The sequence below is a fragment of the Mchenga conophoros genome, linkage group LG10 (assembly GCF_057382185.1).
Source record: "Mchenga conophoros isolate Kocher_MC1m ecotype Shallow Benthic linkage group LG10, M_conophoros_male_GT1.1, whole genome shotgun sequence".
In the NCBI taxonomy this organism is placed as follows: domain Eukaryota; kingdom Metazoa; phylum Chordata; class Actinopteri; order Cichliformes; family Cichlidae; genus Mchenga; species Mchenga conophoros.
Genome location: NC_140535.1, coordinates 19299239 through 19318012, shown reverse-complemented (window position 1 = coordinate 19318012; position 18774 = coordinate 19299239). Strand labels below are relative to the sequence as shown.

The 18774-nt window shown below is 39.0% G+C and overlaps 2 protein-coding genes across 6 annotated transcripts in view; both read left to right on the top strand.

Moving 5' to 3' along the window:
- The window catches only part of grik1a (glutamate receptor, ionotropic, kainate 1a), a 39245-nt gene extending 35616 nt beyond the window's left edge, over positions 1-3629 (top strand). For 2 of the 4 annotated variants that reach the window (XM_085289134.1, XM_085289131.1), the window contains one exon: positions 391-3629. In XM_085289134.1, the coding sequence (XP_085145260.1) occupies positions 391-558 (168 nt within the window). In that variant the 3' untranslated portion in view covers positions 559-3629. The remainder of the gene's footprint in view (positions 1-390) is intronic. The other 2 variants (XM_085289135.1, XM_085289133.1) reach the window with 1 other exon arrangement.
- A 665-nt stretch (positions 3630-4294) lies between these two features.
- On the top strand, positions 4295-17789 carry map3k7cl (map3k7 C-terminal like). Of its 2 annotated transcripts, none has more exons than XM_085289129.1 (5): positions 4295-4714; positions 5671-5781; positions 10716-10786; positions 11756-11871; positions 16780-17789. In XM_085289129.1, exons 2-5 carry the CDS (start codon positions 5706-5708, stop codon positions 16958-16960), a joined length of 444 nt encoding a protein of 147 aa, XP_085145255.1. In that variant the 5' UTR covers positions 4295-4714; positions 5671-5705; the 3' UTR covers positions 16961-17789. The 2 variants fall into 2 exon arrangements, with proteins under 2 accessions (XP_085145255.1, XP_085145256.1); XM_085289130.1 differs by having other exon boundaries at positions 4298-4714; positions 10728-10786; positions 16780-17785.
- Positions 17790-18774: the final 985 nt, after the last annotated feature.

The following is an 18774-nucleotide window of genomic DNA, read 5'->3' as shown; positions in this document are numbered from 1 at the left end:
CGATTGAAGATTAATGTTTTCAATGCAATGTACTGTTCTACAGATTCAGATAAGCCTGAGGCTTTTCATTTCAGATGGCCTTCTTTTTTATAATTTCAAATAATTACCATACTATAAATCCATAGCTCCCTGCAATAGAATGCACAGCAGACACTGTGCTTTATCTCTGTCAGTAATTGGTTTTCATGATGAGACAACAGAGTTTATAAATGTTTCACAACTCTTTCAGAGAAAATTTACAATATATGTGAGTTTTCCCATTCCTGGTCACCTGACTCAAACCAGTTCTCTAATTCATCTTCACCCAAACTCCTAGTAGCATGTATCTACTGGAAATCAGTTTATTTTGGTGTCTTAACTCCGGCCTTTAATTCTTTATCTCTCTGGCAGTGTGTGTCTTTTAGCGCCGTGATGGAAGACTTGGGGATCTCCCTGCAGTGTTACAAAGGCATCCGGAGGAGGTCACGACCTCACGGCGGTGCGAGGTCCGCTTGCATCTTCTGTCAACCCAAACGTACTTCAAAGAGGGAGGGAGCGAGACGAGATTCCAACACTTAAGCTTTGAATCAGAAAAGAAATGGAAATGCAGAGACTGGTATCTGATCATTTTCCAGTTCTCTTATTTTTTTGTGTGGGCCACCAGCAGCTATGACGTTATTTCCTGAGCACCTGTAGACTGCTTGTGTATGGATAACGCATTAAATACTGTACCGTAAATGTAGTTGACAACACTTTAGCCTTGTATCAACATTAATAATGTTAAAACAGGTGATGACCGCAAGAATGAAATCCCTGTCATAGTGCAAACCATCGATGTTCCCTCATGGCTGTAGTTTGGGTTAAGGCGTCCGCAGAGTTGAATCTGCAGACTTTATAGAACCTCCCATCGTTTAATGACAAAAATTCACTGATTTTAACAATAAAAAGACTTTTGCATTTTTTTAAATGGTTTTAAATGATTTCTTGCTCTCGTTTCTTGCTGGCAGCAGTGTGTGTGCGTTTTTTGTAGGCACACACTGAAGTAGCTTCAGGGAGGATTGCTGAGCCAACGCTGACCTGCGAAAAGAGATAACGACCTCTAAGGAAAGACACAAACACACCTGCTGTTTTATAGCCTTCCAGTACCAGCATCTCAAACATCAATCCTGACACACAGACACACACACAGACTCCTTACAAACACCTGTGATCATGATGTCATCCCGGAGATGGATCAGAAAAAAGAATATAATACAGGGAGAATGGAAGGACAAAGTGAAAAGGACGTTTTATAATGCTGTAAGCTGTAAGGAGGTCAAAGACAAACACAGTTTTTTCCTTCCCTTGAGAGTAACAGTCTTGTTTTTCAATAAGCCTCCTTTTTTTCAGCGTGTCTTTGTCAAATTTGACAACGTGAGGAGAAATCGTGTCTTCCAGGAGTGACAGTAGATCCCAGTGGATGTCTGCATGCCACAATGAGATTTGTTACATTTAAGTACATTTTAAGCTTGACATACACGCTGCAGTAGACCCATCAGCAGATTTAGAATTTACAGCACCAAGCCTCAGACTGAACCATAAAATTAATAAAAGCCTATATTTTGGAAATACAGAATATTCCCATTAGTATTCTTTATAAAAGCTTGGTTTTAGGGATGGAGGCTTATGACAGCTTCATTTAAATTTAATATTGTTTGACTACTGCACACATTCAGTGTGTCTTTATTCCCCTCTCTTACTCAAACAAGAGATGTCTCAACTGACAGGTGAGGATTATGCTGATGAAAATGTTCTTAGGAGCCTCAGCAGTATTATCTCTCAGCATTACTAACTAATTCACGCACCCCTGCTGGAACTCTACTCCTGAGGACACGGTGAAGGATACCAACTTTGACACTTGACACACATCAAACGGATACCCCGGCACAGCACTGATTAACATATGTGACAACAAAGTCTTTACTGACAAATCCAACTCTCATTCCCCTTTTGGTCAGTCCCCACATTACAGTCAACGCTTCCCCATATCAACTTTTGTTCCTGTCCTCTTGGACTTTTTTTTAAGATCAAAGACTGAATAACCAGCTCTTATACCCAACCTGTGTACTTTTCATGACTGTGTCCTCCTTTTACCATTTGAGGCTTTCCGCTCACCTGCCCTGAACTCTAGCTGGGTGTGTGCTCTGTCCACCTTTGTGCCTGAAGCCATCTGCTGTTCCTTTCTTTCAGTTATTGTATAAACATTACTGCAATCGGTTTTAGAGTTAACTCCAGAATATTACAAACCAAATGATAGTAAGGAAGCAATTCCAAGGGGACAGAAACTAAGACAAACTGTTAATGGATCATCTTAAAGTTTAAGTCTTGATAATGTCAGGACATTCAAAACTGACCTTCACTTCCCTGATCTTAGCAGCTAATGCAATGACATTTCAAACAGGACAGAGCACTAAATGCTGTAAATAGCTTATAAATTGTTGGAGTCAGAGGTTTTGTGCTGTCGTTTCTCTCTGTAGACTCTGTATGCTGGTTTGTGTGTATCTTGAGAGAATTCGACCAAGCGTTTCTTAATCTCTTCATGTAATGAGTTTTCTCTTTTTTGGTATTCAGATTAATTCTGGGATTGGGCTCAGTCCAACGTAGCGTTTGGTTGCCCCTAATCTCCTAACCCCATAATTCTTAATCAAAACCAAAGGCAGTATTTTTTTTTTATCATTATCTAATCCATCACGAATGAGGCCATGGATTACAACTCCAACCTTGGCATGCTGCTAAACTGACCGTTATTGCTAAACCAGGATGTCCTCACCTGACTAATGCTCTGTTGTCTCTGGCTTAAACTCTTCGTCGCAATGATCTCAAAGCACAGAGCTCTCAACCTGGGGAGGTGAAAGAGAGATGTGGAGACATGAAGGGATTGTGGCGTCTGTCTGTTTTTGCTGTCAGTAAGTTTGAAGTTGTGGGGGAAGAAGAAAGCTGTCAGAAAGCCTTCAGAAAACAAATAAAAATAAGGGTAAATTACAGAGCCTGCTGTTTTCCATTCAATGCCAAAATGGAGAAGTAGAATGCACTTTCTCTAAGGTGGTTTTGAGAGTCTTTAACAAAGAACAGGAAAAACTCAGCAGGACAAAGTTTAAATTTGATTTCATCACATTTCTGGAGAAAAGCTTGTTTCTCACCAATTTAAGTCCTTCAGACCTGTCAGACTTTGTCCATGTATTACAATATAAAGCTCTTAACTGTACATGCAAGTACAGAAGGCCCAAATCTAAATAATGACTGCGGAATAAAAGAGGCACAGACATTTGAGTGCGTCCCATCCATCACAATGTAATGAACAGTCTCTGGGGCTGATAAGGCACATCTCTGTCAACCTTCCTGTCAATGAAGACAAACGAGAGGGAGGAGGACTCTTAGAGGCGCAGAGCATTATTTATCTATCCCCTTCTGTTTCTCCCTCCCTGCGCCTGCCTTTCTCTCCTGCTATGTGAAGTCCTGGCTGCAAAAATCCAGGGTGAATGCTGCCATCTGCTGGTGTGCAGGGGAACTGGGCTTGTGAATAAAAAACTGAAAACTTTTGAAAACCTCTGCAGTTCTTACACGGGACGTTCAGTTATTTATTTATTTTTTCTTAAGTAGACTTTGCAGACTCAAGCTTTATCTGGCGCATATTATAAATATGCTGGGATTTATAGTTAGCGTCCGATTTAGGACCCCTCTTTATGCATTTTCAGTAAAGCATTTTACATTTGAAAGCTTCATTAAAAATTGGTTCTCCGGTAAAAACTCTCTATGTCTAAATGGCTTTTTGGCTTTTAAATGGTCCCTATGCTACTGGGTCACAGCACAGATATTTCTAGATACACAGTTTTCCCTTTAATTCTCTGACAACGATGGGATGATGAAACCCCAACTTTTAATTTGTATCTAATACAATAAAAAAAGCATATATCATTCTAAAGCACAATGTAATATTAACTTAACCCTTATCCACTACCAGTATACAAAACATGTTTTGTATACTGTTAGGTATACAGGTATTAGGTGCACCTAAACAGTGTATCACCTAACCCTTTTAGGTTTGAGCTGGAGGCTACTGCAACCCCATAAATCAAAATATAAACACACAAGGATGCCCTGTTTTGTCGTCCACATGAGCTATCATAACACGAGATGCTCGTTCTGAACAACTGCCTCACTGCACAGCTATTGCAAAGCCCAACACCATCCGAGCGGTGTGACCGTGTCACTCATAGCAGTGCCGCAGCTATGGGCATTTTTGCGGGCTAAAGTCATGTCATCTGAGACTTTTAATTGGGCCCGGGCCGCCACAGGGGGACAGCGGACGGCATTCCTCCTCTGCCTGCGCCCTGTGTTGCTCTTCGCTGCGTGGCTCTGTGGATAACATGCACATGCCTGCGCAAACATGAGCTGCTGGAGTCCCTCTGACTGTCACTAATGTATTGACGCCTTGGCTACGTGCTGGAAAACGTAAACTTTGATAATTACAAAATAATAGAGTTATAGTCTCAAGATAGCGGAGGTAAGCTCTCGAAGAGACAGTGGTGCCATCTTTGCTGGGATTTGCGGATTGACGGCTGAGACGCCTTTCTTCTGAAGAGACCTCAACATTGACCTCACGGGAAGCGGACCGAATCGGTGTTGAGGACTCACACTGCTACCTGATTTAAAACTTTAACACTGACTTTTCTGCGTCGAATTCTTGCTGCTTCAGGTAATAATGACTTGTTGGCACAGACGGTGCATTTCAACTGTTGGGTGCGTGCAGAAGAGGTGCATATTTATGGAATATCCTATAGTCTCCATCACAGTTTTGATTAAATAACGTATAATACGGTTGCATTTAGATGCATCACCTGTGTTGATCTGTCGCCAAAATCGGACCTTCTGTTTCCCTACAGAAGGACGCATTATGGTTTGAAAGAATGTTTCTTTGCAGTAGAAGGTCACTGAGGTGTGTTGGCTGAGACAGTGAGTGTACCAGGGTTAAAGCAGGCAAACGCACTGTTATAAAAAGCCAGTACATTCACTGGAAAGCGGAATGCAAAATCCAGACCTCAGAGCCAGTCTGTCAAAACTCCCAAATTATTTAATCCCACAGCTACTCCAAATGCATGATGAAACCGACGGCTGTGTGCCTGTATGTGTGTGTGTGTGTGTGTGTGTGTGTGTGTGTGTGTGTGTGTGTGTGCTCTGATAGGGCTCCTTTGTAGTGGTTTTAATATCAAAGGGTTTGCTGTACACCTGCTGAGTTCAGTGTTTAGTTTCTCTGGTGAGGTAAAATCACATTAATATGCTGGGATAAAAAAGAGTTTGTGCGTTCCATGGTAGATAGAAAATTTCTAGTTCTACATTCCTGGTCTTACTACCGATTAATCTGCTGATCTGCTGAATAAGCTGAGATGTGGAAACAGTTAAAAAAATTATGCCTTTGAATTTCTTAGACAGAAGGAGACATTTAAAATCAAGAAAATGCAAATTTCACATCATAAAACATTGAAAAGATGGAAACTGCTACATTCATGAAGCTGGAAACTACTTTCAGTTAGAATCTCTGAATTTATTAACAGTCTATTCGGATTTCTTTATTTCTTATTAGCTGATTAACTAACTGTGTCATTGTAGCATCATCACTTGTCTCTCATGGGGTCATTTGGCTTGTGTTAACAGCTTTGTTGTGTGCCTGTGACCTTACAAAGGGATAAATGATCACCTCAACCAGAAGAGTGTCTCCTGATAAATCTGAAGTTAGAATTGCCTTCAGCCTTGATGACAACTCAGGTAAACACACACAAATACATACTGTAGGTGCACACTCATATTATGCTTAGTTCACTGAATTTGGAAAGTTACTTTAAAAATGATAACACGTTACCGATAACTTCTGTTGTCAATGTAAGCAATCTTTTTAATCATTTCAATAATTTAACAGTCACTTTATTTTTTATAACAAATTATTTTAATTTGTGAGAAAACAGAAATAACAACAACTTTCAGATGCTGTAGGCTGTAGTCTAGGTGTTTCCTCAGGTTTGCCACAGATGGTGTGCATGTGGGCCTGTGCAGGTGCTATTCCATCAGGGATGGTTAAATGTGAGTTATACAGCTGTCAAATCAAACCTTACCTTTACCACCCTTACTCTAAAAAATGCTGACTTCATGTATAGACAAAAGTGTGAATCTGTTATAGATTGAGGAGTTACATTATCCTCCAGTACGGTCAGTGCTGTATGTTTCTCCCAAGAGCTTAAAACACACTAAAAAGCAGCATAAGAACAAATATATATCACATTGTCCAAAGCTATGTATCCACAAGGTAAAATAACACAGTTTTATGATGAGCTTATAGTTTCTGGTGCACATCAGTACTTCCAGTGTGTGTGCATTTTCATTGTTTTGAGGTGGTTGCGTGCCTTCCAGTTTTTATGAGCTTGTAACGTGTAACCTCCGTCACAAGTCTGTGAGCACCTCTGTCTCTACTCTCTAAAATGATCAATGCAGATGACACAGAAAATGGCAGGAATTGTGGCTCAGCAGTGCATAGTGGGTATTGATTCTGGAGAGTATGCCAGTGTTATGGTTATCTATCAGCAATTTGTTGTCATTGTACAGACCTCAGTCCAACACTACATTACAAGGGCACTAACTGTGGATGTGCCCTCCACGTGCATTACTGAGTACTATGAGGAGTACTATAAGCTAAGGAAATTTACATCACTCTAATCATAGCAAATGCACACATATGTTCAAATGCTTCGGGTATAGCACTGGCAGGTTGTTTAGACCATTTAGGATTTATTTGATTGGCAGGTGGAGATTAGTAGCAGTTTGGTGCAACAGTTAGCACTGTTTCATTTCACCAAGAAGATCCTGGTTTAGAGACTAGCAGCCTGCTGTGTGAAGTAGGCAAGTAGGTTCTCTCCAGCTTCCCTCCACAGTCCTAAGACATGCTTGCTAGGTTTAATGTTGTGAATGTGACTACCTGTGTTAGCCTTGTGATGGCCTGGCAACCTGCCCAGGATTTAAAGCACCTCTAGCCCAGTTACTGGTGGAATAGGCTCCACCTCCCCCATGACCCTGACTTGGAAAGCAAATTTTCATAGAAAAGGCCAAATGAAAAATTGTCAAAATGTAAGCCTATCTGTCAGCCTAGCTACGATAGCTTTGCTATTTCATTTTTTGGAAGGATTCCTTGCACAGCCGAAAAACTGCAAAGTAATGGTAACATGTTAAATTCTACAAGTACTTGGATTACTGCACCTGTGTAATCACAAAAAATTGAATTAATAAATGTAATCAGTCTACATTTATCTCACGGTAACTGTAAACAGATGTAAATGTTTACTTTGTATTTTTTTATGTAACTGTTAAATTTAACAAACACAACACCAGCTATCGAATGACACACGCACAAATCTGTGTTGCAGTATCCGAAAATGAAGTTAACACATTATTTTGAGGATAGTTACGTATATAGCATTCAACACCAAATAAATCCCAAGGTTCAACTTTCACTGCATTTCCAGTATGTGGGGAACATGTGAATGATACAACCCGCACACCCTGTGACTTTAACTGTCTTCATTCTTCTACACTGTAACTGAGACAGGTGCTCTCTCTATTTCTGTATGACCATAGCATATTAAAGAAAGAAAAAATCACACGCGTTTGTGTATGTGCAGCTGTGTGCTTGCATGCATCTGCATGCGCAAACATATACAAGTCAGCTGATAGTCCGTATAATATTCCATCATTTATTAGTACAAACATAAACAGTTGTCTTTGTCCCTAAGTAACACACACATACAAACACCTACACTACCTATGGTTCTAGGTGCTGTCTGTCAGGATATTTTACTGCAGTGGGGCCAGGCACTGGGACAGCAGCTGCAACTATGCAATGCCAGAGTCGGGTTTCCTCTCTAATACTAACAGTGTCCCGCTGCCTGATTCACTGTTCAGCTTTTAGAACACTGGTCTAAATTTATAAGCAGTTAACAGTTCCAGTCCAGCTCCACCCTCTGATCCCCCCCAATCCCTTGTCTTTCTCTTAGGAAACAAGATGAGGCCACAGAAGAAAGCAGATACTCAAATATGTCTTTCAACAGAGACCGATCGTCTCATGATCATCTGCTTGTAATTCAGTGTCTCTTCCTGAATTATCATTTTTTTCATTATACTATATCAATATCCATTATCATTCATATCCTCCTGATAACTGAGGAAAAATGAATCTTCCCATTGAATGTTTTTTGTGATTTCCTTTCTCTATGGAGCTAAAAGAGGCCACCCAAACGCATGAGATATCAATGGAAAGACCAGAGTGTCCTCTATTTAGTCCATCTTATTAGGATAGCTCAAATAAGTCAAAAGATATAGACCAAAAACAATTGTTTATTACAGAGGACATAAATGAATAGGATGGTTCTCATGAGGATATTATGAGGATAACATATATGGATGAATGGATGAATGGTCACAGAGGTCTTTGCTGTACGTAGGTGTAGCTCTGGAGCTGCTCAGACTCTAAACCTCCAAAGTCCAACTTTGGATCTTCCCTTGGCAATCATGTTGTTGTGTCTTTGAACTCATGTTTCTCAGCAAGGGGGCTAAGAGCTGTGCTCTGTTTGGGGATCATCCCCTAGGCCTTTCATGGCTTCATGCCTGGCATAGTTATAACCCCACACTGTGTCAATTCTAAGCATGAGAACTGTATTTATTCCACATCATAATTGCCCCCATGGTTTTTGGCAGGCCGTCTAATTCTCCTGCTTTTAGAAGGTTGCATCATCCTGGGATTCTCCACATGTGTTCCACAACTCCAGGGGGGCATTACTATCAGGGCAGAAGCTGGGGCAGACAACCTGTCTGTTTCTGTCTGGCTTCCTATTTATCTAAACCACTCGCTGTCTATACATGTGGTCTGTTTGTTCTGCTTACTTTGTTTGCCCTGCTTACTTTGTTTGTCTGCCTGCCACATAGATGTCCCTCTGTATTCTTATCCTGCCTGTCTTTCAACCTGACATCTCATTACTCCTGTTCAGTAAGAGGACGTGGCTCATTTATAAGTGCAGCACTATGTTGCTATGTTGTGGTGTCATACAAGAGACCCATATAGTGTTTCAATTTTGGCCACTGTAGAACAAGTGGCGCATCCAAGGAAAACACTGTTATCTGTCTTTTTATGGGAAAAGTTATAAAAAGTTATAACTAAAAAAGCAATAACAATAATAATATTGACACATTCTTACTTTACTGGCACTAAATTTAGCCATTAATGTTACCATGCAGAGTTTAAGATTACAAGTTTTCATTCACACTTTCTTTTTTTTTTTTTAAGAGAGGCCTTATGCTTCAGACTGTCCTTCACCAACAGCAGGTGAAATGATAAACCGTGCATTGTTTGTCTTCAAGGTTTGATCATTTAGAAAGTTCATACAGTTCTTGATTTTGCAGTTGTTGGAAAATTATTAGTTTTGTGCAAATTCCAAGCTTCTGTAGATGAATTATGATAAGACCTGATATATATGAGTATCAGAAGGAAGGAAATCAGCACTGGGTGACAGTGATCAGTAACAGGAAGAGACTTCTGAGAGAACCGGGCTGGTCCTGCTGTGAACAGCTGGAGATGAGGGGGAAGAAAAGATAGAAAACAGGAACGGTGAGGAATCATGAACAACTGCAGAACAAAATGCAAACTATGGGAGACAGCAGACAAGAAAAGTGTAATCGTAAAAGCAGAGAGGGTGTCTGTCTCCTGAACCCACACTGGGAGCTGGTTCCACAGGAGAGTCCTGATAGCTTGATAGCTGAAGGCTCTGACTCCCATTCTACTTTTAGAAACTCTAGGAACATAAAGTAAGCCTTCATTCTGAGAGCAAAGTAACACAGTACAGTGAGACACTGAAGATATGACGATACGTCATCATTCAGGGATTTCAACAGGATTTTACAGGCTCAACCGAAGGCTTTTCATTGAGGTTTTAGAACAGCCAGATAACAGGTAGTTAAGCCTAAAAGTAGGGTATACGTTTTAGTTTTTCAGCATCACTCTGAGACAAAAATATTTCTAATTTTATCATATTTTCCATGGATAAAGGCAGGTCTAGAGATTTGTTTAAAGTCAAATGACATATTTTGGTCAAAATGACACCAAAGTTGAGCTCATTCATACTTTTACTTTTACTTCAGTGTATTTCAGGTGAAAATGTTGTAGGTTTCGGGCAATTAAAATTATCTGACATCTGCAGTTACCGCGGTTACTTATTTTTAGGATTTTCAGCTAAACGTATAACTTCTCTGAAGAAGCATTTTACATATTGGAATACTAAGCAGTGTAAATTCGCATCACCATCTCAGATTTACATGTGGTATACAGTATGTTAATGCATCATTAATACAGCAATTAGCACTAAATAAAATACACAAAACCTCTGTGCTATTCTGAACAGTTTTTTATCATTTAAATTCTTTTGTTTTTTCAGTTTTCTTTACAGTGTTTTCTGTTTACATCTAGTAGACTCTAGTAGATCTATACTTCTACTAGGTGGCAAAGGTAGTATAATGTTATAAGTTTTATATCATTTGAAAATCTACAATTTCACTGTGACAAGCTTTCTTTTGCTATAAATGTATTGTAACATTATTTTGTAATGTTACAACATTATGTTGCGCAACATTGTAACATTTTTACTCTAATTAATTCTAAATGAAAGATGTCTCAACAGATGTAAAAGATGTGGAGGACCTCTCCCAGACTTTCCCAGATCTTGAACAGCGGCTACAGGTATCTGTTCACCATGCTGCATCCTACAGCAGTACTGATGCATTTGTTTGCAGTACAGCACACAAGAGGATGAATACAGCAGAAAATTCACAAAGCTAAGAATGTATAGCACTGCATGTGGATTTCATTAAATTGCTTTAATCTCACTGTTGTCATTGTTATTTGCTCCATATTGTACAAAGTTACATCTATAAATACTACACAATTTCTCCGACAACATTTTTACTGAGGTAAAAGAAGCAGATCAGAAAATATGTAAAAAATAGAATAGAAAATAAACAACAGTTGAAAAGAAAAAAAACATACATTGGACATTGCTGGTTACAAATAAATTGGATACTGCTGGGATTTTCCTTCAAATCTCCATTGTAGTCAGGGAAGCAGTTGAATCTTTAAATATGAACCAACCTGGGTTGTAGTAATCAACCTCTGTAAATTGAAAAAACAAAACAAAAACCCAATTCACTCTTTGCCCTCCCCATACGGTTAGTGTTGTCATTGAATTATCCTTCATCGAGTATCATTGACAGGGGCACATAAATTGTATGTGGAGTACCAAAACAACAAGAGTATCAAATGATAATGGTACCAGACCATTAAATATAGCTTTCAGACAGTGTATTATTACACACTACATACAAAGAAGAGGCTTTGGAAAGTTTGGAAAGTGTTTTCTTGTTTACACAATATACACATATTAAAAGGATAACTTGTGGGACCTTCTGCCTTATTTAAGACAGGATTTTAGTGGTTATAAAAAATAAATTTACTCAAGCTGAAAGAATTAAATTAATCTAATTGGCTGCTAACTAAATGTTCTTCTCAGATATGATGATTTTAAAGCAGATTTACTCTTTTGGACTGTTGTTGAGACAGCCAACAACAAAACTGACGGCTCAAATTCCAAGAAACCGTAAAGGTCTCATGTTGCATGCTTTACATCTTTTATTTCTCTCTGACCTTTTGCAGCCAGTGCCTCCTTGTGTGTCTCTGAGAGAGAGCGTTCAGGTGTACAAGGAACACTGCAGGATGGCAAGAGAGTTCCACCAGGTCAAAAATGAGATTGCTGTGCTCGAGGATCGCAAGTAAGGCACTAGTACAGTCGCTTCCATGTTAATCGCAGCAACCCTTTTAAGCCATGTTAAAATACAAAGTCGAAGCTCCTTGTGACAGGGAGCTTCGACTTTGCGCAGCGTATCTCACTCCAAATTAGAGTGCCAGGACGTGTACTACTGAGGTCGAATTATTGCTTAAATCGCTCCGAACTCTCCAAAGATTTAGGAGTTCAATTCCCACTATAGCATTACATTCACTAAAAATAGAACTGCAAAGTATTTTGGATCAACATGTCCACCAGATGGCACAGTTAATAGCCTGTATACAGTATTTTGCATGGAAACCATCAAGAGCATTTCCCTTAACATGTTGTTTTAAAGGGTGATAATTTAAGACTTTCAGGTGTATATTTCCATTTTTGTTTTTTAATTTAATTCTTTCTAATTTTGTTAGAAACAACATCAAGCACATGCGAAAATTACAGTGTGCTAGGTTTCTTTGATTAGTTCAGAATCATCTACTGGGAGGATATTACATAAAGTGCAGCTCTGGTCAGGTTTAATTGAACAAGAACTATTGTAAGCTTTAATACACAAACTCATTGTATGTTGGCATAAAAGTGGGGATGTGTTACACGCACGCAGTTGACAATGCACCCTGTGTCCCCAGCAGCTGCGGGTAGTTTTAGCAGTGGGATTTTCATGGGCCTTACTCTTACCCCACCACCACACCTACATACACACACAGACATGCACTGACACAACCGAAACCACTTCACAGTTCCTAAATAGAGAACAGCATGCGGACTCCGACTTAGCCTTGAATCTAGACGAGGTGGGTAAGGCTGGTAGAAACTCCTGTTTCTTCACGCTAGCAGTCGGAGACATTCACGGTCACATTTATACTACACGACAATCTGCTTTGTAATGCTATACTATAAAATTTGATATGGTGACTTAACTTTAAAAATGTGCACACTGTTGTCCTCAAAAATAAATAAATACCTGCAAAAAATGAGGTGCAAGTTATACTAATTTATTTTGAGTTTGCAGTAAATAAGTTACATGAAAGTAGCGATACACCAAAATAAATGAGCCTGTATACTTCTTTAAGTTAAATACACTTTATACAACCAGCCCTAATTTTAGAAACAAACTCAGAAAGTCAGTCCACATGATCTAGTTTGGTTTAGATAACCAAAAGAACTTAAACACTATATTTACATATTGTGTTTTAAGAGACAGAGATCTCATGTTGGGTTACATTCATGTGTTAGATACAACATGCACATACAGGAAGAACCGGTTTTTAACATACGAGCCACAATCCTGAACATGAGCACTAGCCAGGACTCCTTCAGCTCCACAGTCATGGATGCCTGCTCCACTTAAACCTTCACAATCTTCTAAACCACACAAACATATCCCTAAAAAACAAAATCTAAACCTGAAACAACAACAGTACTTATTCAAACACTATTTATCAAGCTTTTAACATTAACACCCCCATGAGTTCTGTCATTGAAGAAGTTTTAGAATCAGTATATGTCGGCTTTAAAAACTATTGCAAATTAAGCTAAAAGCTTTCATTGACATTAAGTCAGTACTTTGTGTTTACGGCATAAGATTTTCCTGATGTTGAAACTTCTCATTAATAGAAATGTTTTTTTCACCAAAAGGAGGATATGCTTACTCTCTATTCTGAGCATTAAGAGAAATACATCATACAATACTTCCTTTATGGGGAAGTGCACACAGAAAGAGGAGGGCTTGAGACATACAGTGAAGTTTTGCAAGGATGACTACAGGAACAACGCTTTAACACAGTGGGGAGGGATTTTCCAGGACGTACTGCTCCTTTTAGTCATTCTCAGACAAGTACACACTAGTTTGATGGAATTCATATTTCATTTACCTTCCAGTTTCTAGATCATCTCTACGTTCAGTGTTTTTGTTGCCAGTGGATTTAGCCTTATTCCAGTAAGATACACAAAAAGGTTCAAAGTTGGTCAAAGGGAAATACAAGAGTTTACAAAAAGTTCTTTGACTAATATTGGGGCTTTGGTTTTTTGTTGGGTTTTTTTTTTTTGCGTGTGATGAAATCGTGACATGGCAGATTATGCAAGATAGAGGAGCTGACAAAACTGGTTTTATAGCCAATATCTCAGACAGTGTGTGAGATATCGCCCCCTCCCCCCCAATTTTTATAAACTTTGGTACACAAAAGTAACAAACAGATGCTTTAATAATAAGTTTATTTGTATGTATAGCACTTACACATGATTTAAAAGTACTTCACATTTTAGATTAAACTACCCAGTAAGAAAGCGTTCATGTCCCAACATACAAACTCGGTTGACACATACAGTATTGCTTTAGTTCATACACACTACCATACAGACAGGTCAATTGAGATATTAAGCCTTTGTGAAACATCATATTGTAATACTGCAGGAACCATAAGCACTTTGCTCTTTTTATTCAAGCAACAAAGCATCCTAAAAGTTTTGCTTACTAATTCAGATCAATTTTCAGTCTGATTTAGTCTAAGGAACTGAAAAAAAAGAGTGTGGCTGTACATGCTTTCATCATACTTTGCATACTTTCGTACTTGCATCATATTTTCAACCAGTTTCTTTGTTTGTGGCTCACACATTTTGTTCAGGAAATAAATTGTGCAGACCTGTTTTAGAGTGTGATCCAAGACCTCAGTGTATACCAGAGCTTCCCTAATACCAGCATTTCAACAATTTAAAGTCCACTACTACTCTCAGTTAAGTATGCTTCTCACTTAATGCTTTTATCCCATTAAAACTCCTCACTCTACCTGTTGTGGATAATACATATCATTTTTCTTTTTTTTTTCTTTTGTTGCTGTTCTGTAACCTAATAGTAGCTGTAATACAACACTCACATACATTCATAGATGTCAGGGCGTTACACGTAGTACCACACTGTACACATAGCATGTCCATGCAGTACTGCTGACAATGTCTTTCAAAGTCCAAAGGCTGTTCGTTTTTTTTTCGCCAAAGGAAGTCAGATCACGCCGTCTAAACCTGCTCTACAGTGTTTCAGTTCGGGTAGCTTTATTGAGGATAGTATTTATATTTGGTTTAGGAGGTTATTGTGAGCCCACATGGACTGGAATAAGCGTTCCAGTGGGCAGAGAAAGATTTTATTTCTGTATACATCATTATGCCTGAAGAAAACATTAGAAAGGGATGAGGTTTTATTGAAAAGAGTAGCTCTCGGAGGTGCCATCAGTATTTTTTATGTTATTTAATAGAATACAAAGGATGGAACAGAGTTTATTTACATCTTCCAAAAAACGGATGCATTCTCCAAATGTAAAAGAAATCTATTAAAAATACATAGGAGTGGGTTTGTGGTAGCCACCATGTTCCTCTACCATATTTGAATACAGTGCCTGGAAAGGACATCTCTCTTCCCGCTCGTGCTGTTTTACATATGTGGCTAGAGACCGGCCACATACGTAGTAGGCAGAGGAGAAGTCAAAGGCATTTGTGTGCCATGCAGGGACATTTGATCCATGCTTGCACCTTCAGACTCAAGATATGACTCATTATACCTATGTTTTATTGTCAGAGGAGTCCCCGTTGTCTCTGTCATAAAGGACAGAGACAACACCACTGGCCTCTTAATAAAATATTATCCTCTTTCTACCTCTTCCTTCCAGCCTAATCTCCCAAATTGAAGTCAAGGCTCTAACACATAAAAACATGCATAAAAATACTTATTTATTCCCAATATTGTCGCAATTACTTATTGTCAGTAGATTAGACAGCTGACAACAGGCTAAACAACAACAGCTGATTATAAGCTAACATTATACCAGCTAATGCTAGGAACTTAAAAAAAAAATCACATTTTCCCACCGATAAACAAATTGATTAAACTCTCACATTGTATGAGAATTTATTCACTAAATCCCAGAGTGCAACAAAGTTACGTCCACTTCAAAGACAGTTTCACCAGTCCTGGCTAATAGCAACTAACATTGGCTAACAGAGGCTAACATTAGCAAAAACAGCAGTGTTACTGACAGAAAAATTCAAATATCCACAATAACTCATCTCAGTATGAATGGTCAACAATGAGCTCTGACTCATTGACCTCTATTGGACTCCTTTCACAAAGTTTTACAGCCTTTTCCAGTGTAAATAAATGTGGATGCATTGACAGCTGAAGTAAACAGTGGACTGACAATCTACACAGATAGTTTTTCCTCTATCTACCGAGAACTACCGATATGAGGTACAGGCTAAATTTAATGTTTTGCATCTTTCTTGGCTGATTAAAACATGTTTATCCTAAACCAGCCACATAGCTAGGATTATGACTGCAATCTGAATCCTACTGACATTTAGCAGTGAAAAAATTTACACACTGTAAGTTTAAGTTAATAAACTGTGATCTTTAAAACATTTATTTTGATTTCAATCCATTTCAGTGCCATCATGACCATGAAGTCTTTTTGTTCAGGGAGCCAATAATAATGTACTTATGCACAGATAGATCTTTGATCTGTGGCACATAAGCCTTGGAGCGCTCAACATACTTTGTTATCTGCATTTATACCACTCATCAACAAACTATATTTTCCTACATGTGGAAAATGTTGTGAATAATACACAGTATTTACTTCCACATAAAAATGTTAGTTATTTTTTCAGGTCTGTGAGTGATTTCCCCTCTTGGTCCTTCCTGTGAGTTTGCATTGTTTCTGTGTTTATTTTGGCTTCCCCCCCAAGTAACCAAAAAGCTGAGTACTCGAAAATGCTCATCTGCATGAATTTGAGAAATCTGACTTTTCCATGAACTGGGAACCTTTCCTGGGTATTTCCCTGCCTCAAACCGAGTTTATTCTTGGATGTCAATAACTGGCTGTTAACATTTTCCCATTCATCCATTTAGGCGCAAGTTGCTGGCGGAAATGGTGGAGGATGAGAAGGTTGCCATGGAGATCGCCCATTTGGAGGAGGAGTTTCGGCGTCTGACAGAGGAGAACCGCACCTTGGTCACAGTCCATAAAGAGCGTGCTAAGCAGCTGGAAAGGCTCTGCGTTAACAATCGAACGAGGCAAGACTCCTCGTGACCTCGGCCAGAACCTAAGACCACCAGACTCTAAGCTGACACTAGGGCCAGGAACCAGGAACAAATACTCAGCTAGTGCTCGTTTTACGCAGTCACAGTCTGTGAATCAGCTAATTACACAGAAAGCTGTGGTTTCTATTCATGTCTGAGTCATTTGTTTGAACCACATACATGCAGTTATCAAGTTGTTTTAGTGATTCCACCAAGCTATTACACACTGCCAGTTAACTGGGTACTGCTTTGTCTCTATATGATTATGCATAACCCTCCTGGTTGCCAGTGGAAAATCTAAAAATACAATATTTCCATACATAGTCAGTTGCTGTGACTCTGATATCTGTCTTAGGTCCGGTGGAGACTCAAATGTTTTGTCTGAGATCTGCTGAGGGAGCCAAAGGTGGTACGATGTGGTCCAAGTATTTTATTTAAGGAGTGTTTAACCTCCTCTCCCTCTCTCCTACACCCAGCTCATGGATGAATGTTTCACACACTGTCAGGCATCTGGAAAATATAAGTATTTGTGAAGAACAGAAATATAATGGGTGACTAAGTATTTCACAGTATATGCTGCAACACAACACTGTAAGACTTGTACATTTTCTTTTTTTTCTTTTTTTTTTTGAGGTAGTGTATGTAGTAGAAACAGGGAAATGTACAGCATGACGAACTGTTGGTTATTGTCCTCATACAAATAAAATGTGTTTTATTTTGACACTCGCATCAGTTCCCTATTTTCATTTCTCCAAGCCAGTGTTATGTGTGTGTTTTTATGTCCATAGTGATTACAAAGAAAAGGGAACTAGATTGTTTTTTTATGTCAAGATTAGATCATTCTGGAGTTATGAAACTGTCATCTGATTGGCTGGTTTGACTCTTGACAGGCTTCCCTGTTTCTCCAAATCATGTGATATTAGAAACAGCACTTTGTAGTTTTGCACTGCTGTAGCTCCTCCATTCACTGAAGCTGTCCCTTTTGTTTACAGAAAACCCATTGTCTACAGTAACATTCACACCATTGTCTGACGTTATGACTTTTCACCTCCTATCACAGCAATTTCATCAGTATTTTCTTGGCCAGTAAAAGTTGCTGACACATATAATTATATTAGCTATTCAGATACTGTTTGATGCATAATAATGATAATGTGTAATTATATGGGGCAGCGGTGCTCAAACAGGTGCCGTGTGGAACCACTGGAGGATGGAACACAGACAAGTGGGTGAAAAATATGAAGTGAAACTAATGTGATTTTTTTTTTTTTTTTTTTTTTGGGGGGGGGGGGGGGGATAATAACCAAACAACATTTTGCTGACTGGATCTTCTTCTCTTTTTTTGCAAATGATTCATGGAAATTGGTGTGTGTGTGTGTGTGTGTGTGTGTGTGTGTGTGTGTGTGTGTGTGTGTGTGTGTGTGTGTGTGTGTGTGAGAGAATTGGGCACTGAAGAAAAAAACTTAAAAAACCCTCATCTAAGACATATCACAATAAGGGTGCAGAGTATTTTACACCAAACATAAAGCCTACCATAAACTAGTAAAAAGTAGATTTAAAGTCATTCATAAAAACACCCAACAGGAGTGGAGTGTAAAACACAAGGCGTGTGGTGATGCTTAAAGTAGAGCCATGTAACTTCAATGATGAAAATAAAATGCAATGCAATAGGCACAGCTGTGACAACTGTTCAGTTCCTGTACCCCTGCCAGCAAAGGTTTTCTGTGCCTCTCTCTGGTACAGACGCATTTGCACTGAGCTCACACAAACACTTGGTGCTTTTAAAAACTGCAGCTATGAAGCAACACGGACCTGCTGGGAAAC

Coding starts and splice junctions, on each gene's coding strand:
- map3k7cl (XM_085289129.1), top strand. CDS start 5,706: ATGATCACCTCAACCAGAAGAGTGTCTCCTGATAAATCTGAAGTTAGA. Junction 10,787..11,755: donor ATCTTGAACAGCGGCTACAG/GTATCTGTTCAC, acceptor GACCTTTTGCAG/CCAGTGCCTCCTTGTGTGTC. Junction 11,872..16,779: donor GCTGTGCTCGAGGATCGCAA/GTAAGGCACTAG, acceptor TCATCCATTTAG/GCGCAAGTTGCTGGCGGAAA.